The following is a 27,749-nucleotide window of genomic DNA, read 5'->3' as shown; positions in this document are numbered from 1 at the left end:
ACACCAATCTTTTGATATGAAAGCAATCATAAATGGTTGTGGTTATGAACTTTCCCTTCTATATACTATATTCTAAAAATGTTTTTACCTTGCAATTTGATTTGCATGGCTGTGCTTCTTTAAATAGTATTTGGGACTGGACCAAATTATTCTGAGGTAAATGTCATTTCATGTAGGCTGTGAACTTACCGTAGGACAAAATGCAGCGAGCTCTTCTTCACTATCGCTTTCATCACTGGGAGGAAGAGCACGACCATGCACTAATCACAGGGAGATAAAAAGTTACTATTACTTGATCAAAAATGTAACTTCATTCATACTGCAGATCACTTCTAACTCCCAGTACTACATAATACACCTTAGTACAAATAGGTATTAACCTCCTTCCTGCCAACAGTGAGCAGATATGCGGCCTCAAGGGTACTTTATCCGTGAGGCTGCATAAATGCGTACTTGTCTTTGTGCTGGGAATGTGTGGCTTCAGCGCGTTCCCATCCGAGAGCCCTGCATCTAACGATTGAGACCTGGGACTCCAGATTTTTGATCACCTGGTTGTTGTGATAGCCTCCAATTGGCTATCACAGTGGTCAGTCACTGTGCAGCCCACCCATGTGTTTTCTTTCTCTTCTGGATGGAAAAAAAGATACATTGTAAAAAAAAATTCCAATGAGCACCTTCAGGCTTTTAAGGGGAGTTCATTTACGCATTTATTTTCCTGACTACCTTTCACAATTTCAGAGGCCCTAAAATGGTAGGACAGTATAAACACCCCACCAAATAATTCATTTTTGGAAAACAGACACCCCAAGGTATTTGCTGAGAGGCATGTTGAGTCTTTGAAAGATCTTATTTTCTGACACAAGGTTTTGGAAATTGAATAATTTCTTTTTCTTTTCACAAAAGGTGTCACCTTACTGAGATATTTCTTACACGTCATGGGAATACATGGGTTTCAACGCCAAAACGCATTCTGCTACTTCTCCCAAAATCCAATGAGCACCTTCAGGCTTAGGTGGAAACCATCTTTAGCAAGTAGGTTGTACGCCAATGAAAAGTCAGCCAAATGCTCTAGAAACTCAAATCCCCGTCCCTCTTACACCAAGTGCATTCAGTTCTATAAGCTCTCCCTGCCTTTCCTGTTCTTTAAATGGCGCTGGCAATATTCTGGAGAATATAAAGGCAGGTGGATAAGTTAGCACTTGGGAGTACTAGGGTCATCGGTACAAATCCCAAACACAGCACTACCTGCCTAGAGTTTGCATGTTCCCTGTGCCTGTGTGGGTTTCTTCTGGGTACTCTGGTTTCCTCCCCCACTGCAAAAACATACTGGTAGGTTAATTGTTTCCGGTCTAAATTGGCCCTGGTATGTGCATGAATGAATGTGAGTTAGGCGGCACCCACTGCTCTGTGTCATTCACACATGGAGCTGAAGCTCAGCCCCGCCCCTTCTCATTGGCTCACTTGCTCTGAGTGACAGCAGTGGGAGCCAATGTCTCAGTCAATGAGGAGAGGGAGTCCCGAGATAGCCAAGACTCCAGTGCACATCGCTGGATCGAGAAAGGGGGCTTGGGGAGGCTGCTGCACAAAGAATGTTTTTTTACCTACCCCATAGAATGCATGAAGGTAAAGAAAAACCCTTAAGCCTTTACAACCACTTTAACCATCTGCTCAGTGAGCAAAAAAGAGTTATTTTTGGTTCCACTCAGTTTTGCGATTTGCTCCTCTAGATCTGTAATGTGAGCTTCCAGAAGGCCAACCTGCTCATATCTGTCACAGTGGTCTTCACTCAGGAGCTGTCACTCAATTAGGTAGCTCTGAGCTCAGCATTTTGAGCTAAACATCTCTTAGCAACGCACTAGGAGTTTTCCAGTCAGACTTCATGAGGTATGTAAATGGCTTACACATATTGCACAGGCATTATTAAACTATGTTCAAAGCTGCACAGCTTGTTTTATCTTCAGACATCCCTTATCAGCATAGGAAGTTTTTTTGTAATTGAACTATGCCTTTTAACACACCCTGAACATTTTTGTCCCAGGGTGCCTTCAAGACCTTTTCCTAAAAGGCTCCTGAATTCCTTGTACCATATGCTCAAATTTTGTGGTTCACAATTCTTTTTGGTTGATCCCACATCCTTGATGAGCTTCTGCCTTAACTTTGTACTGTCCAGGTTACCTGGGTCTAATCCTTACATCATTTGTATTCACATTCTCCTTCTGGTCAACTCTATTAGCTAGCTTCATACTTGTAAAGGAAGCATTGCCTCTGTTCTCACTGCTCCCTTTATTGTTTCTCTCTCCACATACAGTATATAGGTGCCCTGACACTTGTCTTCCTCTTTCACCAAACTTCTTCAGTTACATGGCTGCTCTACATACTTTTGCCCAGAGATCTCCCAGCATCTCTTATTTGCTGATATTCTCTAGTTGGGCATTTTCTAACCTCTATTATTTATTATTCTATATTACAGGTACCTATATAGTGCAGTCAATTTGCGCAGCGCTTTACATATATATTGTACATTCACAGAGGTCCCTAACTCTCAAGGGGTGTACAAACTAAGGTCCCCTACCTTACATTCATACATACACATACTAGCGCCAAATTAGACAGGAGACAATTCACCTAGCAGCATGTCTTTGGATTGTGGAAGGAAACCGGAGTGCCCGGAAGAAACCCACGCAGATACAGGGAGAACATGTAAACTCTAGGCAGGTGGTGCCGTGGTGTGGATTCAAACCAACAACCTTAGTAATGCCAGGAGGAAGTGCTAACCATTTAGCCACTGTGCTGCCCAACCTCTAGGTTGGGTACCCCTTTTTCAAGATCACTTCCCTCATACCCTGCAATATGCCACGTGAAGTACCGTAGTTCTCATCTAGTGTGATAAGGAATCCCATTGAAGAACTTGTTTCTGTTTGTCATCCTGCAACCTAGTTCTTGGTACACCCCTATATCTGCATAGGCCAAGACAACTCTTTTCTAATCTGGAGAAAATGTCGGCTGTCCACCCACCTCCAGGGGTGGAGGTGAACCTTCAAAGTGAAGACAGAGTAGGTTCTCCATGTCATCTTTGCAGAATAGCAGGGCCAAAGGCAAGAGCTGTAATCTTACAGAAAGAATAGTATTATCCATATTAGGATAACGCTCACTATTGATTTATCCAGCCCAGACATCATAGCCTAGGCAACTGACAAAATGGCCAGCCAGCAGCAAGGTTGGACTTGCCAGAGCAAAGAATGATTCAAAAGTCTCCAAGCAACTGAATTCTTAAAGGACAGAATGCCCTCAATGAAAACAGTAGATTATATAGAGTAAGAATGGCCAGGTACACAGAGGAAACAGTCCATTTCTTTTCAAATTCTCCTTCTATGCCTATAATCTTTCATTCTTGAACCCTACAGTACAATAAACATTATGTGGAGGACAGTGGGCACAATTCATTAAGCGGTACATTTCAGCATTTGAGTATGTGATAGGATACTGCACAGCATTTAAAAAAAACAAACATTTGAATTCACTAAAAACTGCTACTAAAATAATGCATGAGTTATTTTATCAAGTCATGCAGTATTTTAGTAGTGAAAACCATGTGTTAATGTTTCAGCTGTCAGTGGGGTTTCCTGCTGACAGCTGAATGTAAAAGAAAGAATTGCTGGCAATTAAAATAATAATTAAAAAAACAGCATGGGGTCACCCCTTCATCCATACCAAGCCCTAGATTTTGAGGGGAACCCCCATGGCCAAAAAAAATAGCGTGGGGTCCCCCCCAAAATCCATACCAGACCCTTATCCGAGCATGCAGCTCAAGTCAAGAAAGTGGGGGGATGAGCGAGCCCCCCCCTCCCCGAACCATACCAGGCCACATGCCTTCAAGCACCTTGAATTCCATCTGAAGCCAATCTGCTGTAATTGGGAAAGTGAAGAAATAAGCTGGTGTAAGAGTATGTAAAAAAAAAAGAAATGTGAAAATAATTTTTTTAATTTCTCCATTTTCCCAAAAATGACAAAAAAAATTACGACTTCAAAAAACTCGCCATGCCTCTTATGAAATACGTCAGACTGTCTACTTTGCAAAAAGTGGTCATTTGGGGCATATCTGTACTGTTCTGACATTTTTGGTCCTCAAGAAATTAGATTGGCTGTCAGTACTTCAGGATTGATCAATTTTAGCTATATCCCATAGTTTGTGAGCTCTATAACTTTGCTACAGGCTAAATAATAAATAAATTTGGGTTATTTTCACCAAAGAAATGGAGCAGAATACATCTTGGCCTAAATTCATGAAGAACAATTATTTGCAAATTTTATAACAGAAACAAAGAAAAACATGTATTTTTTTCAAAATGTTTGGACTCTTTTTGTTAATTTAGCAAAAAATAAAAACCCCAGTGGTGAGTAAATACCACCAAAAGAAAGCTCTAGTTTTGAGTGAACAAAATGAAAAAAAATTTAGTTTGGGTACAGTGTTGCTTGATCGCGCAATTGTCATTCAAAATGTGAGAGAGCTGTAACCTGAAAATTGGACTCGGCAGGAAGGAGGTTAAAGTGCTTGGTATTGAAGTGGTTAACAACGCCTTCTGCTACTTACTGAGCACATCAATATCCCAGGAGTTTAACTGACTTTATGCTATACTCTGATTAATAAGAGTTCCTTTAATTTTATATATATATATATATATATATATATATATATATATATATATATATACCCTGTTCCAAATTATTATGCAAATTGTATTTAAGAGTGTCACAAAGATTAAATATTTTGTTTTTCAGTTTAACTCATGGATGGCATTGTGTCTCAGGACTCTTTTGATCACTGAAAACAATCTCGAAAACCTGTGATATTTAGATTGACAGGTGAGCCCAATTTAAGGAAAAACTACTAAAGGAGGGTGTTCCACATTATTAAGCAGAGCACCATTTTCAAGCAATATGGGGAAGAAAAAGGATCTCTCTGCTGCCGAAAAGAGTGAAATAGTTCAATGCCTTGGACGAGGTATGAAAACATTAGATATTTCACGAAAACGTAAGTGTGATCATCACACTATTAAGAGATTTGTGGCTGATTCAGAGCACAGACGGGTTCGTGCAGATAAAGGCACATTGAGGAAGATTTCTGCCAGATCCAAGCATTGGATCAAGAGAGCAGCTGCTAAAATACCATTACATAGCAGAAAACAGATATTTGAAGCTGCTGGTGCCTCTGGAGTCCCACGGACATCAAGGTGTAGAGTCCTCCACAGTCTTGCAACTGTGCATAAACCTTCTATTCGGCCACCACTAACCAATGCTCACAAGCAGAAATGGCTGCATTGGGCAGAAAAATACATGAAGACTAATTTTCAAACAGTCCTATTCACTGATGAGTGCCGTGCAACCCTGGATGGTCCAGATGGCTGGAGTAGTGGATGTTTGGTGGACGGCCACCCTGTTCCAACAAGGCTGCAACATCAGCAAGGCGGTGGTGGAGTCATGTTTCGGGCCGGAATCATGGGAACGGAGCTAGTTGGCCTCTTTAGGGTCCCTGAAGGTGTAAAGATGACCTCTGTAAAGTATGTGGAGTTTATGACTGACCACTTTCTTCCCTGGTACAGAAGGAAGAACTATGCTTTCCGTAATAAAATCATCTTCATGTATGACAATGCACCATCTCATGCTGCAAAGAATACCTCTGCATCAATGGCTACTATGGGCATAAAAGGAGAGAAAGTCATGGTGTGGTCTCCATCCTCCCCTGACCTCAATCCTATTGAGAACCTTTGGAGCATCCTCAAGCAAAAGATCTATGAAGGTGGGAGACAGTTTACATCCAAACAGCAGCTCTGGGAGGCTATTCTGACATCTTGCAAACAAATTCAAGCAAAAACTGTCCAAAAACTCACAAGTTCAATGGATGCAAGACTTGTGAAGCTGCTATCAAATAAGGGGTCCTATGTTAAAATGTAACGTGGCCTGTTAAAATGTTTAAAAATGTTGTTAAAAGTTTGATTGAAATAGCTTTTGATTTCAGTAAATATGCTGCAAACACAACAAATGACAATTTTCAGTTCTTTACAACCTATGGAGTGTTTTGAAACTTACTGTGCGTAATAATTTGGAACAGTGCATTGTAAGTTTTTTATGTTTAAAAAAAAGTACTGTTATCGTTAGGAGGTTTGTTCAATAAAATTTGAATTGTACTCCTAATAGTTGATAACATGAGAATTATGCTGACTGTTATTTACATCAATTATTTAGGTAAATGAGAAAAATATAATTTGCATAATAATTTGGAACAGGGTATATATATATGGGTGTATATATATATATATATATATATATATATATATATATATATGGAACAATCCCGCCATAGGCCTCTGAACGTTTAGACCAGTGGTGGGCAACTGTGGCCCTCCAGCTGTTGTAGAACTACACGTCCCATGAGGCATTACAAAACTGACAGTTACAAGCATGGCTCCTAAAGGCAGAGGCATGATGGGACTTGTAGTTCACCAACAGCTGGAGGGCCACAGTTGCCCACTCCTGGTTTAGACTAACCTTCAGCCATCAAGGCGGACCTTGTCCTAAAGACCTTAAAGCACTTGGTCCCCCTTTTTAAATGTGGGCCACTGCCTTGGACCCATATAGAATAAGACTGGAAGCGAATTGGTCAGACCAAACTGCACAGGGTTCCGAAAATGCAGGGTCCAGAGCCGCAAAACCGCATTAAAGGCAAAACCACGGGGATTCTTCTCCTTATCCAGCAAGGCTCGGGTACAGCAAGGCTCATCTTGGCTAAAAGCTTTTCGAAAGGATCTGATTGGGGCCCTTGACTCTCAGTAGAATCGTTCCAGACCTCCCAGTATGCTTCACAGAGCACAGGCAGCACATGTTCAGTGAACATCCATCTTACAGACACTGGCAAAAAAACTGAGTACCTACTGTGTAGGAGGGGTTATATGGGGGAGGACTTCCTGTTTGATTGATCGGCCAGTGTCCATTCACCTATTGGTGGCATATAACCCACATAGCCATTATTATGGCCTGCTCTGTGTCCCGTGATGTACGATAAAGAAAATTGCTTTAACATACGTAGAGCCAATAGTAAATACATAATCACCAATAGACATTAGCCATCACCATAAGGGAGGCATATAGGTGCAGTTCTAATTTTGTAGAAACAAGCTGCCCACGTGGCACCGGCAAGATGGCGACCAGAGATGTTGGCCTTTTATAGCCCCCACCTGCCCGGTGTGTGATGTCATCGGCCAGGCGTGGACACCCAACAGGTCACTGCACATGCACGGGGACCCAAAGAAAGACCCTTCCGCTTAGGCTCAGTGAATCCCAATGAAATGAGGCACCAGGATGCCGATTGCAAGACACAGCGCCACCATGGGTCAGGAAGCCAAGGGCAGCTCACATAATAAGAGTCTATTGAACAGATACCACCAGCTGGAAAAGGTGAAATCGCTCACAAGTTGTGCCAAGCAAAGATGATCACTTAAGGGAAAATAACCCTTAAGTGGATAGTCATCTCTACCAACCATAATACCCGCAGTATTTGCCATTGAACTACCCCAATGCAAATTTGAAAACTATTAATACAATTTTACATTGTATTTTATTTTAGTACAAATAGACTGTCTGTTTTGTTTAAAAAAAATCTTTAGTAAATTTAGAATGTTGACCTTCTTGCCACCTTTTTATTTTTATATTTCTTTTTTATAATTACAGCATTTTTGTAATGTAGATGATTAACCATTTGGCATCTGTATATGTGACCACACGGACGCCCAGGGCACATGCAGAAGAAAAATAGTTTTTCTCTAGCTACATCAAAGTATTTGTGCCAACTGCCTTCGGGTTTCCCTAGGTTTTTTGCTCCCTTAAGGTTTGCTTGGCACAATTTGTGAGCTATTTTATCTTTTTCCAGCTGGCTGTTCAATAGTCTCTACCATGTGAGCTGCCCTTGGCTTCCTGACTCAGGCTGGTGCTGTGTCCTGCATCAGCATCCTGGAGCCTCATTTCACTGGGATTCACTGAGCCTGAGTGGAAGGGTTTTTCTTTGGGTCCCTGCACATGCGCAGTGACACGCTGGGTGTCTGTCCCCGGCCGATGATGTTGCACGCCAGCCAGGTGAGCGGTATAAAAGGCAGACATCTCTGGCCGACATTTTGCTGGTGCCACATGGGCAGCTAGTTTCTACAACAGACACATCCAGTGGTAAGATGAGTGATGGAGCCTTAATTATTGGACAGGTCATTCCTATGTTTGTACAGCACGTAACACAGCAGTAATTCTTTTGCTTTCGGCATAGTTTGCTATTGATTTACATGGAGCTGCACCTATATGCCTCCCTTATGGTGATGGCGAATATCTGTTGGTGATGATGTATTTACTATTGGCTCTACGTATGTTAATGTAATTTTTTTTATTACTCTACGATATAATTATCATGTTGTTCCATTATTATTTTCTTTAGTGTCTGGGAAGTTGAAATTGACACCAAAAATGGTATCTTGGAGCCCGTGTGGCTGTATTTAGCACTATACCTTGTAAGTACTCATAAAAGAAGATTTATATATCTGTGAGCAATCCCCATATTAAATTTTAGTTCAGATAGTGATTTTTTTTATATGTTTCATTTGTAGTCTGGTCCTTTCATACCCTCTGTGATCACATGGAAGCCTAAGTCTTGATTTCATCCTGAAATCCATTGTTTTGTCAGCTTAAATCTGTGTCAAACTGAAGGGTGAGCATAAGAGGGCAAATGTTCGGGATAAAGATATTACTTGTAAACATATGGAATGTATTTAATTTATACATTTTACTGATAATTTGTATCTTTGATATGATTCTAGATTACTAGTGGCTTTCCTCTTTACCCCTGAAGAAGCCCGGATTGGGCAAAACATGTTAGGAATATACATCTGCACCACGCTACACCAAATATATTACATATGATCATGAGGTGAATGTACTGGATTTTGATAATCAAACATTTTTTAATATTCAAATAAACTATTGATTTTATACTTTGGAGTCTGTATATTTGCACCTTAAAAAAAAAAATCACATTTCCACTGGTTCTCGCTCTATGTTTAAAGGGATGTGGTGCAGTTGCGGTACTGTCAATCACTCACTGTATTAATTTCTCGTACAATATGTAAGATGTAGAGGGTTGTGGTCCTGTTAGGTTGGAAAGAGCCCCATGACTTTTAATGGTGGCCCTATGTATACTTGTTACAACTGTTTTGAGCACTGTTATAGCAGGTATTTTATATGCATTGGACAGCTTTGTTACTTTATGTACAGTATCTCACAGAAGTGAGTACACCCCTCACATTTTTGTAAATATTTTATTATATCTTTTCATGTGACAACACTGAAGAAATGACACTAAATGGAAACAAATAGATACAATGTTTCAACCGCTGTAAATGTGAATGTCAGAGAACTGTCAGAAATAGCGGAGCTCTGCAGATACACTTAGCGGAGCTCTGCAGATACACTTTTTGCCGGCTTGGAATTCTTCTTATTTTCATCCTACTTCTTCTTCTTCTTCATCCTCATCCTCAGAAGAAGAAGAGGATGAGGATGAGGATGAAGAAGAAGAAGAAGAAGTAGGATGAAAATAAGAAGAATTCCAAGCCGGCAAAAAGTGTATCTGCAGAGCTCCGCTATTTCTGACAGTTCTCTGACATTCACATTTACAGCGGTTGAAACATTGTATCTATTTGTTTCCATTTATGTTTCCATAAATGGAAACAAATAGATACAATGTTTCAACCGCTGTAAATGTGAATGTCAGAGAACTGTCAGAAATAGAGGAGCTCTGCAGATACACTTTTTGCCGGCTTGGAATTCTTCTTATTTTCATCCTACTTCTTCTTCTTCTTCTTCATCCTCATCCTCAGAAGAAGAATGAAAAGAAGAAGAAGAAGAATGAAAAGAAGAATGAAAAGAAGAATGAGAAGAATGAAAAGATTCTTCTTCTTCTTTTCATTCTTCTTCTCATTCTTCTTCTTCTTCTTTTCATTCTTCTCATTCTTCTTCTCATTCTTCTTCTTTTCATTCTTCTTTTCATTCTTCTTCTCATGAAGAAGAAGAAGAAGAATGAGAAGAATGAAAAGAAGAATGAAAAGAAGAAGAAGAAGAATGAAAAGAAGAATGAAAAGAAGAATGAAAAGAAGAATGAAAAGAAGAAGGAAAAGAAGAATGAAAAGAAGAAGGAAAAGAAGAATGAAAAGAAGAAGAAGAATGAAAAGAATGAAAAGAAGAAGAATGAAAAGAAGAATGAGAAGAATGAAAAGAAGAATGAGAAGAATGAAAATAAGAATGAAAATAAGAATGAAAAGAAGAAGAGGAATGAAAAGAAGAATGAGAAGAAGAAGGAAAAGAAGAATGAAAAGAAGAATGAGAAGAATGAAAAGAAGAAGGAAAAGAAGAATGAAAAGAAGAAGGAAAAAGAAGAATGAAAAGAAGAAGAAGAATGAAAAGAATGAAAAGAAGAAGAATGAAAAGAAGAAGAAGAAGAATGAAAAGAAAAAGAAGAAGAATGAAAAGAAAAAGAAGAAGAATGAAAAGAAGAAGAAGAATGAAAAGAATGAGAAGAATGAAAAGAAGAAGAATGAAAAGAAGAAGAAGAATGAAAAGAAGAATGAAAAGAAGAAGAAGAATGAAAAGAAGAATGAAAAGAAGAATAAGAAGAATGAAAAGATTCTTCCTCTTCTTCTTTTCATTCTTCTTCTTTTTCTTTTCATTCTTCTTTTCATTCTTTTCATTCTTTTCTTCATTCTTTTCATTCTTCTTCTTTTCATTCTTCTTTTCATAAAGAAGAATGAGAAGAATAAAAAGAAGAAGAATAAAAAGAAGAATGAGAAGAAGAATGAAAAGAAGAATGAAAAGAAGAATGAGAAGAATGAAAAGATGAAAAGAAGAAGAAGAAGAATGAAAAGAAGAATGAAAAAAAGAAGAAGAATGAAAAGAAGAAGAAGAATGAAAAGAAGAAGAAGAATGAAAAGAAGAATGAAAAGAAGAATGAGAAGAATGAAAAGATTCTTCTTCTTTTCATTCTTCTTCTTCTTCTTTTCATTCTTATTCTTCTTTTCATTCTTCTTCTTCTCATTCTTCTTCTCATTCTTCTTTTCATTCTTCTTCTTCTTTTCATTCTTCTTTTCATTCTTCTTCTCATTCTTCTTTTCATGAAGAAGAAAAGAAGAATGAGAAGAATGAAAAGAATGAAAAGAAGAAGAATGAAAAGAAGAATGAAAAGAAGAATGAGAAGAATGAAAAGAAGAATGAGAAGAATGAAAAGAAGAATGAAAAGAAGAAGAAGAAGAATGAAAAGAAGAAGAAGAATGAAAAGAAGAATGAAAAGAAGAAGAATGAAAAGAAGAATGAAAAGAAGAATGAAAAGAAGAAGAAGAAGAAGAATGAAAAGAAGAAGAATGAAAAGAAGAAGAAGAGGAATGAAAAGAAGAAGAATGAAAAGAAGAAGAAGAAGAAGAATGAAAAGAAGAATGAGAAGAATGAAAAGAAGAATGAAAAGAAGAATGAGAAGAATGAAAAGAAGAATGAAAAGAAGAATGAGAAGAATGAAAAGAAGAATGAGAAGAATGAAAAGAAGAATGAGAAGAAGAAGAATGAAAAGAAGAATGAAAAGAAGAAGAAGAAGAATGAAAAGAAGAAGAAGAATGAAAAGAAGAAGAAGAATGAAAAGAAGAAGAAGAAGAAGAATGAAAAGAAGAAGAAGAATGAAAAGAAGAAGAAGAAGAAGAAGAATGAAAAGAAGAATGAGAAGAATGAAAAGATTCTTCTTCTTCTTTTCATTCTTCTTTTCATTCTTCTTCTTCTTTTCATTCTTCTTCTTCTTCTTCTTTTCATTCTTCTTCTTCTTTTCATTCTTCTCATTCTTCTTCTCATTCTTCTTTTCATTCTTCTTCTCATTCTTCTTTTCATGAAGAAGAAAAGAAGAATGAGAAGAATGAAAAGAAGAAGAATGAAAAGAAGAATGAGAAGAAGAATGAAAAGAAGAATGAAAAGAAGAATGAGAAGAAGAATGAAAAGAAGAATGAAAAGAAGAAGTATTCCAGTACAGCAAAAAGTGTATCTGCAGAGAGCTCCGCTATTTCTGACAGTTCTCTGACAGTTCCTTCACATTTACAGTGGTTGAAACATTGTATCTGTTTCCGAATAAAAACATCTGTATCCTAAATGGAAACAAATAGATACAATGTTTCAACCGCTGTACATGTGAAGGAACTGTCAGAGAACTGTCAGAAATAGCGGAGCTCTCTGCAGGGACACTTTTGCCGGCTGATCGGGAAAAATCCGATTCGCGCACCCGAAGTATGCTAATAATCGAATTTTTCCTGAAATTCGAAACGAATTCCACTTCGCCTGGTTCGATTCGCTCATCTCTAATTGCAATGTTGCTGAATATACCAGGGCCAGACACTGAATGCAGCAATTCTTGTGGGGTGGTAGTAAGTGTGGGGTAAACCCAGCCCCCTTGTTTTTTTATTTTTTTAAACCCTGATATATGTATAATTAAAGTTCAACTAAAGGCAATTTTTTTTTTCCATTTTGGACAGAGTGAAGATGGATTAGAACACCTGTCAGTTTTTATTGCTGTCTGTGCCCCCATTAGGTAGATTCCTCCTCTCTATTTATCCTATTGAGCATTATCATTGAGCCTGGGCTCACATTGATGCGGTGCGGAATTCACAGCGGTTTCTATGCAAATTCCTCACTGCATCACAATCGCACCCTGTTCATGTGAACCGCTGCAGGTGTAGGTTAACCACTTGCCTACCAGGCTCTTATACCCCCTTAGTGCCCAGGCCAATTTTCAGCTGTCAGTGCTGTCGCTCTTTGAATGACAATTGCGAAGTCATGCAACACTGTACTCATATGAAATATTTATATTTTTTTCACACAAATAGAGTTTTCTTTTGGTGGTATTTACTTGCCGATGGGTGTTTTATTTTTTTGTGCTATAAACTAAAAAGAAGCAAAAATTTTGGAAAAAAAAAAAAAGTTTTTCTTTGTTTCTATTATAAAATTTTGCAAACAGGTAATTTTTCTCCTTCACTGATGTGCGTTGATGAGGCTGCACTGATAGGCGGCACTGATGAGGTAGCACGGATAGGCAGCACTGATGAGCTGGCACTGAGGCGGCACTGATATGCAACAATGATGGGCACTGCTGGGTGGCACTGCTCGGCACTGACTGACGGCACTGCTGGGTGGCACTAAGCACAGGTGGGTGGCACTGTGGGCACTGATGGGCACAGGTAGTTGGCACTGATGGTCACTTGTGGGCGGCACTGCTGGGCACAGGTAGGCACTGATCATCAGTGGCCTGATGATCGGTGCCGATCAGTCCTCTGACAATAGCCGGTTACCAGCTGCACTTTCCTCACGCTGTCACAGCGTGAGGAAAGTGCAGCAGATAACCGCAACTGCATTTACTGGTGATCTACTCTTGTCATGGACACTGCTGATCACATAGTAATAGGCTGCTGTGATTGGCCTTTTACCACATCACGTGATGAGCTGTGTCTGTAGGACACAGCGATTCACGGAGATTGCCTGGGGCGCGCGGGAGAGTGCATTCTGGGAGGACGTAATATGACTCCCTCCCAGACCTGGCTGGCTTAAGTGAAGCCGTCATTCGGCTATCTGCGGTTGGCAAGTGGCTAGGTTAACAACTCCCCAAGATCGGTTCGCAAAACGCGGTACAATGCGCAGAATCGGATCGTAATTAAACAAAAAATGTGTAAAGAGAAAAAAGAAAGAAAGAAAAAAAATAGCTAGATTAAGGTTCTAAGGTTAGGATCAAAGGTCAAGATCATGGTCAAAGGTCAGGGTAGGTATATTTTGGGTAGGGCTAATAAATTATATATATATATATATATATATATATATATATATATATATATGAAAATCCAGTGAATAAGTGATTACAATAAAAAAAACTCAATATACACCCCCTAGGTATATATATCCGGAATGATAAACAAAGAAGTAAGTAATAGTGTCATGCGTGAATTCCCTCGTGGGGAATATCCAGTGCAAAAAGTACACCCATAGCATGTGGTAGGAAGCTGGAACAAGTCGTGGCTAATGTGAGTGAAACTCTTTCTATTTGTTTATTTACCTAATAAAACTGGTTGCACTATGGAGGGTCTCTGCTTGTGTCTCATTATGACCCTGGGAGGAGCTGGCTGCTAGTCTGGTGGAAGCTGGAGGTGAAAGGGGAAACCCAGAGAGGAATCCATTCTGATAGGATCGTTTGATCCTCAAAACGTGCTGGCCCTGTGGGGTCTAAGTAAGGAGGTGAGGGGGCATTTTGGCCGTTAAAGGATTGGCACGTGTGAATCACGCACACTGCACATTAGTTTTGCATGAAGAGTGGAGTGGGAAGACCACCATAAAGCATCGCATTATTATTATTATATTGTTTGGACTTTTTGCAATTGAATATTGGTTCACCAATTTTAAACACCGTATGTTGTTTTTTTGCCACTATATTGTATTAACCTCCCTGGCGGTATTCCCGAGTGTAGCTCGGGGTAACATTTCAGTACCACAAACGGTAACCCCGAGCTACACTCGGGAATACCATGCGGCACTGCTCCGGCATTTGTTCTTCACTTACCTTACCCTGCGCTCCCGCGATGTGTCCCCTGCAGCGTCCCCGGCCATCTCCTCCGGCCGATGCCAGCATCTGGCTTCTGTGTCCTGTCCCTGTGACGTCGGGACGTACGGGCGCCGCTGGCAGCGGGAAATTTAAAAATTTTAAAAAATGACTTTTTTTTTTTTTTACATTTTACATAGTAAAACATTGCTGTCTCAACCAATTTCCCTAATGCTTTGTCCTGCGCTCTGCCTGCATTTTGCCTGGAAACTGAGAAATGTCCATGGCATCCAAAAAGTGTCCCTTTAGGTCAAAAGCGGTTTAGATCAGCTAGAGAACAGCGATAGTAAATCAGAACCACTTGCAGAATTGAGTGATAATGATTTGTGGGGAAATTCGTCATCAGACACTGAAAACGATTTTGTGACTTTGCTCAGCAATGTGCTAACTTGGCGCTATATTTCACATTTCAGTGTTTTTGGTTTGATTATTTTATTGAATTAAATGTATTATTATATTATTATTTTTTATGATTATTTATTAAATTATTATTTATGATTACGTGTTTCAAATTTTATCCTACCCGGGATGTTTACTAGACTCTTGTTCGGACAGATTTCAGTGAGTTATTCCTAAGAATTAAAGGCCTACAATAAAAAAACTACATATTTCCATGCAAAAAAATGGTACCGCTTTCAGCACCAAAAATCGAAAAGAATCATACCGCCAAGGAGGTTAAGAGTGTATTTGTCACTTTTTGCACTGGATATTCCCCACGAGGGAATTCACGCATGACACTATTACTTATTTCTTTGTTTATCATTCCGGATATATATACCTAGGGGGTGTATATTGAGTTTGTTTATTGTAATCACTTATTCACTGGATATTCATATATATATATATATATATATATAATTTATTAGCGCTACACTTTTTATTTTAATTGATTATTCACTTATTTGGGTATAAGTTTAGCGTTAGCAGCTTTTGAGGGTAGAATTCCATTTAAGCGCAGGAGGTTTTTTGAAATATTTTGGGTAGGATTTTTTTTTTTTTCCTAAAAAGCATTTTTAAAATTAGCCTCAGTGTCTGTTTGTGTCAGTGCAAAATGCTCACTATTGTTTCTGGACCCCACTGCAGGTACTAACAACAAATAACATACACACGTGGTATTACTGTGATTGTCAGGGAATATATTTTTGGTTGTTCTTTGGTGGTAAATTATGGTGATAGCAAGAAATTATTTGTTTTTTTTTTTTTACTAATTTGGGTCAGTATTCCTTGATAATAATACAAAAAATCTGCAGATATCTGTTACCATTTTGTCCTGAAAACACAAGGTACAGTTGTGTCCAAAATTATTCAACCCCCACTGAAATTGAGTGTTTTGGCCAGTTTGACATTGCTTTTGATCATTCAGTCATCTTGCTTACATTTACATTAAAGAGGCACTTGTAGGTCAGACAAATATAACATAACAGTTATAATGAAATAACCACAAATGTCTTTTCTGTGCTCACAGCATTATCAGTTTTATTCAACCCCCAAGTGACATTCAATCTTAGTACTTAGTACAGCATCCTTTTACAGTTATAACAGCTTTTAAACGTGAAGCATAGCTTGACACAAGTGTCTTGCAGCGATCTACGGGTATCTTCGCCCATTCTTCATGGGCAAAGGCCTCCAGTTCAGTCACATTCTTAGGCTTGCGCACTGCAACTGCTTTCTTTAAGTCCCACCAGAGGTTCTCAATCGGATTTAAGTCTGGTGACTGCGATGGCCACTCCAAAATGTTCCAGCCTTTCCTCTGCAACCATGCTCTAGTGGACTTGGAGGTATGCTTGGGATCATTGTCCTGTTGAAAGGTCCAACGTCTCCCAAGCCTCAGGTGTGTGACGGACTGCATCACGTTTCCATCCAATATCTCCTGGTACTGAAGAGAATTCATGGTACCTTGCACACGCTGAAGCTTCCCTGTACCTGCAGAAGCAAAACAGCCCCAAAGCATGATTGACCCTCCACCATGCTTCACAGTAGGCAAGGTGTTCTTTTCATCATAGGCCTTGTTCTTCCTCCTCCAAACATAGCGTTGATCCATGGGCCCAAACAGTTCTAATTTTGTTTCATCAGTCCACAGAACACTATCCCACAACTTTTGTGGTTTGTCCACATGGCTTTTGGCATACTGCAGTCGACTCTTCTTATTCTTTGGAGACAGCAAGGGGGTACGCCTGGGAGTTCTGGCACGGAGGCCTTCATTACGCAGTGTGCGTCTTATTGTCTGGGCTGAAACTTCTGTACCCACATCTGACAAATCTTTTCTCAGTTCCTCAGCAGTCACACGGGGACTTCTCTCCACTCTACGCTTCAGGTAGCGCACAGCAGTCGAAGTCAGCATCTTCTTTCTGCCACGACCAGGTAGCGTTTCAACAGTGCCCTTTGCCTTGAATTTGCGAATGATGCTTCCTAAGGTGTCTCTTGGTATGTTTAACATCTTTGCAATCTTCTTATAGCCATTGCCCTTCCTGTGAAGAGAAATCACCTCTTCTCTTGTCTTCCTGGACCATTCTCTTGCCTTCACCATGTTTGTAACCACACCAGTAAATGTCTAGAAGGAGCTGAGTATCACAGTCATTTTAAAGCTGCCTAATTGGTGCTTATTATGCTTGATTGCTGCTCGGTGACATCCACAGGTGTTTTCAATACCTGATGGAAAGCACCTGTATGAACCTCTGTTCTTCAGAGTGGTAGTCTTTAAGGGGTTGAATAATTGTGGCAATGAAGAAACCACATAAGAACCATTTACTACTGTATTACATAAACAATTGATGTCATTTTAGTTGCATTTGGGTAGTTACAACGTCCTTGTAGGATTTGATTCTGAATACAATTCCAAATGTACACTATAGTCCCTAAACCCCTTTACAGCATTGGGGGTTGAATAATTTTGGACACAACTGTATAATCCACCTGGATACACAAAATAATTGCAATGATATGCACAGTTTTACTAATCCATGTCAATCACCAGGAGGTAGCAGCTTATCACCAAGTGTCTACGAATCAATGGGTACACTTTATTCAATGAGAAAACTACAAGGCTTTTCTGAATGTACAAAGGTTTTCTGTGATTGGAAGAGGTAATATCACAATGTTCATTTACTCCTTTCCAATCACAAAAAGCCTTGCATTCAGTGAAAAGAATAAAAGTCTTTTTCTAAAAGAAGGAAGGGCAGAATGAGCAAACTACTACTGTATGACTAGTGTATTGCAGCCAAAAACTACAACTCTCAGTGCTGGACATTTGGTGGTTACACTACAGTGGAAGTTGAATGAATGTAATAACTTTATTGAAACAACAGCCACACATGGGACACCAATTATGAAAAGGTAATGTATTTTTTCAAAGCAAATGGACCAAAATTGTTTTTTTTTCCCTGAAGTCAAACTTTAAGAGTCAAAACATTATTTTAGTTTATATGGGTCTCTAAAAATATTGCACTCATAGGATGCAGGACTTTATACATACAAAATATTTACTTAACTTGCACATGAAAGCAGTTTACAGCAATTATCTAAGAAGAAAGGGAGATGGGAAAACCATATTGGATAGGACAGTTTGCTTCATAATGTATAGCAGCACTTACACTGTCTCTCCTTCTGCTTAGACATCATGTATCCACGAACACTGAAGTCTAACCGCTGCAGGGTCGGCTCCAATTTCTGGTATACACGCTGTCCCAGACGGTGATATATTGCCAGAGGCCAGAGCAAGATAAAGAGTACTGTAAGAAGAAACACATTACATTGGTCAGGAACGCATCAAAATTTCCTTCAGAGGTAAACAAGCCCAGACCATGACCAAAAAAACCAACATATATCAGAGCAATTCCATCTTACAAAATGCATAATATACTGGACAGATCAATGAAACCAGGTAGTAGTTATGACTGGAGATAAAAGTGGCTTGCTGAGCATATTGTGGAAATGAACAACAGTGCAAATACTGTCCATTTGTAAAATATTTCCCTTACAGGCATGTAATGAAAAGCGCTTAATTTAAAGGGAGAATCTAACCCTTTTCCCTGCTAGAGCCATTTTTGCATGTGTTACATGTGCACATTTTAGGCCTGAAGACTACATGACCCTCATAACATTGCAAGTTTTCTTAAAGTAGAGGAACTGGAGAATAAAATAGTTGCAAATTTTGTATGTCACATGTTATTGGTTTATCAAACCTATATTTTAGATAAATTCTATACTAAAAGTAAATATGGTGCACATAAACACAATATATTACCACAATTTTGGTAAAATAAAAAGATGAGGTTGTGTCAAGTAAACTGACATCAGACATGTCAAGTGTTAAAGTTGCATTGAAATAGCAACATACTTTGGTACCCTAGACTGTGCATGGGCAATGCTTTACAGGTCATCAATTTAGATTTATTGCTCTCACTACAGTGTGTGCGGCAATACCCAGCATGTGCAGTGCAATTGACATTTTTGTTTGCAGGCACACCCACTGCATGTATTTAGGATATGGCGCATGTGCGTGGGGGAAGCCTTAAAAAAAAAAAAAAAAAAAAAAGGAATTTTCATTTACCTGTAAATTTCAAATCTTGGAGTACAGTACAGGACATGAGCAAAGTATTCAGGTGACTGGACACTGGCAAAGCTTTCGAGGTCACACCACCTGGGTGCTGCTCCAATAACCCTACCCCACTCTGCAAAGTAACCAAGGAATGGAAGGGAAGATGGCCTGTGTCCCTATACTGTACTCTAAGATATGGAATTTACAGGCAAGTCAAAATTCCTCTCATCTTAATCATACAGTACAAGACACAGGTAAAGGATTATCAGACCCTGGGATGTCCCCAAGTAATGAATGAGAAGAGTGAGCAACAAATAGGCAAACAAAACTGAGTCAACAAACCCAACAAGAATTAACAGACCAAACATCAGAGTGCCGCTGCAAAAACCTTGCAGCCGATAGATGCATCAGCAGAGGACTAGACATCCTCCTAGTAGAACTTCGTAAGGCCACCGTTCATACCTTTTAAAAGCTGGGCTACAGAGGCCTGGTGCCACAATACCCAGTAAAATTCCATCGATCTAATGGAATGGGTACATAAATGCAAAGGATTTGTTTGTGCTTGAGAGTGGTAGCATTAATGATCAGTATTCTCATCCACTGAGCAATGGTGGATTTAGAAGAAGGATGTCTCTTGCAAGGTCCTGTGGGCAGGACAAATAGGGAATAGGTCTTCTTTATTGAAGCTGTTGCTTTGAGGTAGACTCTAATGGCTTTGACTATATGCAGGCAGTACAGAGAAATTGAGAACAGTCCAGCACTGACACGGTATGATAAAAAACTGCTGTACTTTGTTATCTATCAAGACAACAAAAGAATCCATCCAGCAAAATCAGGGCCTTAGTAATAATCAAAGTGTATACATAAAACCGCTAAAAATATAACTTTCTCCTCTTAGCAGTGATAGAAGTGTAGAGATCGCAGAGAGAAGGAAGGCTTCCTCCTCATGACAGCTAGATAGTTTAGCATTACTGGCAAACTGACACATTGTAGGAAGTACGTTGGAAGATTTATCTATGAAAATTAATGGTCAACACCAACATACAAATACAGAAAGATAAAGGTGGGAAATATAGAATAAAACAAGCAAGAGATAGCATAGATTTAAAATGGTTTACTGGGTGGAGTGGATAAACATTCAAAAACCAAAAATCAATTATTATTATTATTACACAGGATTTATATAGCGCCAACAGTTTGCTCAGCGCTTTACAATATAACGGGATACAATACAGCAACAATACAGTTTAATACAAGAGGGATTTGAGGGCCCTGCTCCTTGGAGCTTACAATCTAGGAGGGAGGGGCTAGTGGTACAAAAGGTAGGAACTGTGGGGGATGGACTGGTTGGAAAAGTAGAAGATTCCAGTATTAGCTGAGGGCAGGATAGGCTTCCCTGAAGAGATAGGTTTTCAGAGATTGCCTAAAAGTGAGCAGAGTAGGCGATATTCTAATAAATTGGGGTAGAGAGTTCCAGAGGATGGGGTAAGCTCTGGAGAAGTCCTGGAGACGAGCATGGGAGGAGAAGAAAAGGGAGCTAGAGAGTAGGAGGTCTTGCGAGGAGCGGAGAGTAGTTTGGGTGATATTTAGAGACAAGATCAGTTATGTAATTTGGGGCAGAGTCATAAATGGCTTTATATGTTATTGTTAATGTTAAAGCACAAAAACTGAAAACCAGGAAGTGGCGAGTCAGGGAAGCTAGTTTAAATGTAGATCAAGATCCCATCTTCAATTTAATCTATGGGACCCTGGTTCTAAGTCTAAAAATCCACCAGCTTTCCCTGGCAAGCAGCTTGCGGTGTCTGTCACACCCACTCACAGAATAGAAAACCTGTTCCAATCCAAAAACCCTAAAGCCCATCATGTATCTAGAGTAATGCTATTTAAAGTGACACAAGGCATTTGAAATAACTCTGGCATTAGGTCATTGCATCACAAAAGTGCTCACCAATTCTGGTTTTTAATGGTCAGGTGGTATAGCCAACCTATTGTAGAGAGCAGATGGTATACTCTATTATATAAAGCACATATGTGGTGTTACAATTAATATAGTGTTTTGTATTGAAATGTTCCCCTCAGGGGCAGACTGACAACTCATGGGTCCCTCGGGCAATAGGGGATCATGGGGCCCGTGTCCTTGCCCAAACTCAAAAAAGCCTATGAAAAAGGTACCAGGGGCATCTCATGGGGCCCCCTACTGACCCCGGGCCCACGGGCAGTGCCCGAGTTTCCAAATGGTCAGTCCGCCCGATTCCCCTGTGACCACAGACATGAAGACATTCATCCGTGGCAATCAAATTACAGTATCTACAGGTGGTCTGCGAACAGGGCAAATATCCTGGAGATGCTAGCCAAACAGGTGGATTGTCTTTTTTAGAAGAGAAAAAACTGGGAGAAAGCAAATTACCCAAAATGGGAGCTCTGTGGCTGACATACCTAAACCCAGACTGTAAGATGGATAAAAAATGTTCGTAAGAGTACAGAATGGGTAAATTTCTGCTTAATATTGATGATTTGTTTATATTCAACTGAATAGCTAGTGACAAAGGTTACATTCTGTATCTGTAAGAAGTTCTGGACCTAGAAGATTTCTGTTTTTATTTACAGCTGTAGTGGGGTCCAAAAAAGCTTCTCTATCCTTTGCACTAGCAATTTCTCTACCCCTGTGTCACCCTGACCACTCAGGAAACCCCCTTTAGTCTAAACGTAAATCAACAAGATCATAATCTCTATTAAATAGATCACTGGAAGAACAGTTCCTGCGTGCCCTAGTAAATTCCCCTACAGGAATTACTCTGATGGTGGCTTACGGTAAATAGACGTGGAAATTTCACCCGTAATAGTATTGCCGTGCAAAACAACATTCAAAAAGTGAAAATCATTCAGACACCATATGCAAGTAAAATAATTGGATTTTTTCTGCATACTTACCTTTACTGTAAAACCCATTTCTTGGAGTACATCATGGGACACAGAGTCCGTCTATTCATTCACCATAAATATCGCTAACACCATCCTCAGTCCATCCCTTCACGCCAGGGTACTAGGTGTAATCCTAGACTCCCATTTGTCCTTCCAGCCCCAGATTCCAATCGCTGACAAAATCATGTAGACTTCACCTCCGCAACATCTCCAAGATACGACCATTCCTAACCCCGGAAACCACTAAGCAACCTATTCACTCCCTTGTCATATCATGCCTTGACTACTGTAACTCCCTCCTCATTGGCCTACCTCATCGTAGACTATCCCCCCTCCAGTCTATCATGAACGCTGCTGCCAGACTCATCCACCTCACTAACCGTTCTGTATCTGCCTCCCCAATCATTCCCTCCACTGGCTCCCAGTTGCCCAACGGATAAAATTCAAAACTCTAACAATGACATATAAAGCCATCCACAACACTGCTCCAACTTACATAACCGATCTTTTCTCTAAATATCACCCAAACCGTACACTCCGCTCCTCGCAAGACCTCTTACTCTCTAGCTCCCTCATCTCCTCCTCCCATGCTCATCTCCAAGACTTCTCCAGGGCATCACCGATCCTCTGGAACTCCCTACCTCAATCTATCAGATTATCACCTACTCTACTTGCCTTTCGGCGATCACTGAAAACCTTTCTCTTCAGGGAAGCCTATCCCGCCCTCTGCCAATTCTGGAATCCTCTATTCTTCCAACCACTCCATCCCCCACAGTGACTACCTACTGTACCATTCACCCCGCCCTCCTAGATTGTAAGCTCCAAGGAGCAGGGCCCTCAAATCCCTCTTGTATCAAACTGTATTGTTACTATATTGTCTCCCACTATCATGCAAAGCGCCGAGCAAGCCGTTGGCGCTATATAAATCCTGTATAATAATAATAAGTGGGATAGTATGTCACCTATAGGTGACTGGACACTAGCCAACCAATCAGAGAGGAAGTCCTTCCCTATATGACCCCTCCTTCACAGAAAGTACTTCAGTTTTTTCGCCAGTGTCTGTAATGTGGATGGTCATTGAAGTGTTGCATGTGCTCTTGGAGCATACCTGAAGATCTAGAAGTGTTCCTTTGAGAATCAGGGACTTTAATCGGATCCATTCGGAAAACTGTTAGCCAAAATGGATGGTACCTGAGCCTGGCACGATAAAGAGAAAAATCCTTGAGGTTTTACCTGTAATGTAGCCTTACGGAGCTGGACCCTACGTACCGGAACCCTCTGCAGTAAAATACCAGGGTGCTTTCTGGCCAGGATTATTTACAGATCCGAGGCAGTGGCCCCTATTCAAAGGGACCGAGTCCTTGAAGGTCTGCATGGCAAAGCCTGCTGTGAGTTTTTGTAGCAAGCAATGAAATTCCAGAAAAAGGGGAAGGACCTCTGTGTCCCCTGATGTACTCCAAGAAATGGATTTTACAGGTAAGGATCAAAAAAACTTCTTCATCATACATCACGTGACACAGAGCAGGCTATTGATGACTATGTGGGATGTCCTAAAGCAATAGTTACATACTTTGTCTGGCTGAAAAAAAGACAAAAGTTCATCCAGTTCAACCATAAAAGAGGAAAAAAAACCCAAAAAACGTTATAATGCTACACCTACAGTTGATCCAGAGGAAGGCAAAAAACCCAGCAAAATAAATTCCTTCCTGATCCCCCGAGAGGCAAACGGATATTCCCTGGATCAACTTTACTTATAAATGTTAGTATCCAGTTCCAGACCTTAAGAAGAATCCAGGCCTTTTTTAAAGCAATCCACTGAGCTGGTTAGAACCAACTCTTGAAGGAGTCCATTCCACATTTTCACAGCTCTCACTGTGAAGAACCCTTTCCGTGTTTGGAGATTACATTTCTTTTCCTCCAGACTTTACAGAATGCCCCCTTGTTCTCTGTGACAACCTCAGGGTGAATAACTCTACACTGAGTTCACTATATGAACCACTGATTTTTTTATACATGTTGATCATATCCCCCCTTAATCTCCTCTACTCAAGAGAGAATAAATTCAGTTCCTCTAATTTTCCTCATAGATGAGGTCCTCCATGCCTCTTATCAGTTTGGTTACCCTTCTCTGTACTCTCTCCAGTTCCCCAATGTTCTTTTTGTGAATTGGTGTCCAAAATTGGACTGCATATTCCAGATGAGGTTTTACTAATGATTTATACAAGGGTAAAATGATATCTTTCTCTCTGGAGCCTTTACCTCTTTTAATAAGAGAGAATTTTACTCACTTTAGAAACTGCAGCTTGGCATTGCATGCCATTATTAAGCTTGTGATCTACCAGAACTCCCAGATCCTCTCCACCATTGATTCCCCCAGTTGTACTCCCCCTAGTATGTATGATGCATGCATATTCTTAGCCCCTAAATGCATAACCTTACAATAAAAAAAAAACAAAAACAAAAAAACTCTTGAGGGGTGGGTGACACCATATTAGCCACCATCATCAACCAGCCAGGACCTATTCAGCTGTTCGTAATACGATGAAGCCAAAGGCAGAATCCACCACAGCTCTGACATTCATCTGGTAGAACCTTGTGAATGTATGAAACGAAGACCATGTAGCGGTCTTGCAAACCTGAGCCACTGACGCCTGACGGCAGATAGTCCAAGATCCATTCCTGGTAGAGTCTGCTCTCACCCGAAAGGGTGAGACTTTAACCTTTAAACTACATGCTTGAATGATCAATTGGCAATAATAAATAGTTGACATGGATGCCACCTGCTCTTTCTGGACCCTTCTGGCAGCACAAACTAAGATTCCTGACCTGTGCCGCCAAACTGACCACATGCACTACATGAAGAGTATGCAGCGCTCTTTTCCTGCCGACTGTGGACTAGGGAAAAATAAAGACAAGACACTGTCCTGATGTAAGTGAAAACTAAAAAACCACTCTAGGTAGCAAGATTGGCTCCTCTTATGAAAAAGCCACCAGCTTTGACATTCTTCCTGCTGAAGTGACCCTTTCCGAGTCAAAAGATTAGGTTTCTTTAATTGGTTCAAAACGCAGCCTCAGCAAGGACAGCCAAAGTCACAAGGACACAAGAGTGGCCTGCCAGACGGGACCATTCGTGTTACACCCTGCACGAACTACCAATCAAGGATTGAGAACAACGTTCTCTGAAAAAAATGGCTAGAGACGAAAACTGACCCTAATTGTACTTAAGGTCAATCTCATTTCCCCTCTCGACTTGAAAAAGGAAAAAAACCTATCACCCATTTTCCTGTGTCTATACAAGTGCCACTTCCTGGTCTCCCACCAGGCAAATAAGATTTCTCAGTCCTGTAATGGAAGCTCCCTGAAGCCGGCTTTCTGGCATTCAAAACTGCAGAGAAAACAAGACCCAAGACCTCCCAATCTTACCAGACCTGCGATTAAATAGCCAAACCTTCAATTTTGTTCCAAAAATCCAGAGCAAGGCGTATCGCTCGAAATTCCAAGATATTGATGAGTGGTATTCCGTCCTGTGGAGGCAAAGTTCCCAGAACTGTAGCCACCTTTAAACCAGCCACCCAATCAGAGACTGGCATCGGAGGTTACGATCTTCAATATCACTGGAAGGGTGATGATTTACTGATTTACTGCAAATCGCAGAAACCCTTAAGGAACCTGAAAAATTTGGCCCACAAAGATATGCATCATTGAGGACTATGGACACCCAAAATCTATCTCTTGCAGAGAGGCCATCACTGATCAGACTGATCCTATCCAAACAGAAGGACACCCAGACTTATGTATAGTGATTTGAGATCTAAGATACACTTCACATCCTCGTTTGCGAACCTGTCGAGCGTCTCAAATCACTTCCGAGACTGCCATAGCATCTTTTGCCCGAGATACTTCTCTAAACACAGCCATTTCAAAATCTGGAGGGGAAAAGCTTACAGCACCTGGCATTCCCAGACAGTCTCCCCTCCAACTACTAACCAGGGCTGACCCTGTTTAGCTTCCAAGTTCAGGCGCGTTCAGGGTGATGCAGCTGCAGGAATAGCTGCAATGCCAGACAATGCAGTGGCCCAGATACACCTGACACCTGTCTATCATGAAATGCAAACACTGCCATATTATCAATGCACCCAAGTCCACTGGGTCTGAGGGCGGTGCACCCGCCTCTCCCTTCTTGGACCATTCAAGTCAATAATGTAGCAACTATATTGCCACCTAACTACGCAGTCCCGCAGGGATGCAGGTCCATAGTCATGTTGGCCCACAGCTATGCAATCACACAGGCATGCAAGCATGCAGATATGCAATTAAGTAGTTATGTAGGTACATAGGTATACATTTATGCAAGTATACAGGTATTCCGCTATGCAAGGATGCAGAATATACAAGTACGCAGTTCACATAAGTATGCAGTTCATGCAAGTATAAGTATGCAGTCCATGTAAGTATGCAGTCTATGCAAGTAAGCATTTAAGTATGCACATACATGTGCAGTCTATACAAGTACAAATATGCAGTCTATGCAAGTATGCATGCATGTATACAGTTTAAGCAATTATGAGTATGCATGTACGTATGCAATTTATGCATGTACATATGCAGTTTATGCATGCATGTACGTATGCAGTTTATGCAAGTATGCATTTATGTTTGCATTTATATATGCAGTCTATGCAGTACAAATATGCAGTTTATGCATGTATACAGTTCAAATATTTCTGCAGGTATGCATGCAATAATGCAATACAATGCTGCACCTGCCCCACTCCGCTTTCTAGAAGCGTACTTGCTTCATCAAGGAATTGTGTTAACTGCACTTGGTTCCATACTAAGCAAGCACATGAACAAGGGTTCAGTACTGAGTTGGCCCTCCCTTTTCAGCTATAACAGCTTCAACTCTTCTGGGAAGGCTGTCCACAAAGTTTAGGAGTGTTTATGGAAATGTTCGACTATTCTTCCAGAAGCGCATTTGTGAGGTCAGACACTGATGTCAGACGAGAAGGCCTGGTTCACAGTCTCTAGTCCAATTCATCCCAAAGATGTTCTATTGGGTTGAGGTCAGGACTTTGTGCAGGCCAGTTAAGTTTCTCCACGCCAAACTCACTCATCCATGTCTTTATGGGCATGTTGGAAATGGAAGGGGCCACCCCCAAACTGTTGCCACAAAGTGAGGAGCATGACATTGTCCAAAATGTCTTGGTATGCTGATGCATTAAGAGTTCCCTTCACTGGAACTAAGTGACCAAGCCCAATCCCTGAAAAACAACCCATGCCATAATCCCCCCTCCACCAAACATTACACTTGGCACAATGCAGTCAGACAAGTACCGTACTTCTGGCAATTGCCAAACCCAGACATGTCCATCGGATTTCCAGACAGAGAAGCATGATTCGTCACTCCAGAAAACACTTCTCCACTGCTCTATAGTCCAGTGACAGCGTGCTTTACACCACTGTATCCCACACTTTGCATTGCACTTGGCGATGCAAGGCTTGGTTGCAGGTTCTCGGCCACGGAAACCCATTCCATGAAGCTGTCTTTGCACTGTTGTGCTAATCTGAAGGACACACGGAGTTTAGCTATTGACT

The 27,749-nt window shown here is 40.4% G+C and overlaps 1 protein-coding gene across 3 annotated transcripts in view; it reads right to left on the bottom strand.

The window, feature by feature from the left end:
• The window catches only part of RETREG3 (reticulophagy regulator family member 3), a 213,646-nt gene that overhangs the window by 67,321 nt on the left and 118,576 nt on the right, over positions 1 to 27,749 (bottom strand). For all 3 annotated transcript variants that reach the window (XM_089662651.1, XM_089662649.1, XM_089662650.1), the window contains exons 7-8: positions 18,286 to 18,423; positions 190 to 260 (exon numbers count right to left, since the gene is read on the bottom strand). In XM_089662651.1, the coding sequence (XP_089518777.1) occupies positions 190 to 260; positions 18,286 to 18,423 (209 nt within the window). The remainder of the gene's footprint in view (positions 1 to 189; positions 261 to 18,285; positions 18,424 to 27,749) is intronic.

The sequence above is a fragment of the Staurois parvus genome, unplaced genomic scaffold (genome assembly GCF_062004578.1).
Source record: "Staurois parvus isolate SC_StPar_1 unplaced genomic scaffold, SC_StPar_1.0 ptg001510l, whole genome shotgun sequence".
NCBI classification, from domain to species: domain Eukaryota; kingdom Metazoa; phylum Chordata; class Amphibia; order Anura; family Ranidae; genus Staurois; species Staurois parvus.
This window is presented reverse-complemented; position numbering and strand designations above follow the sequence as displayed.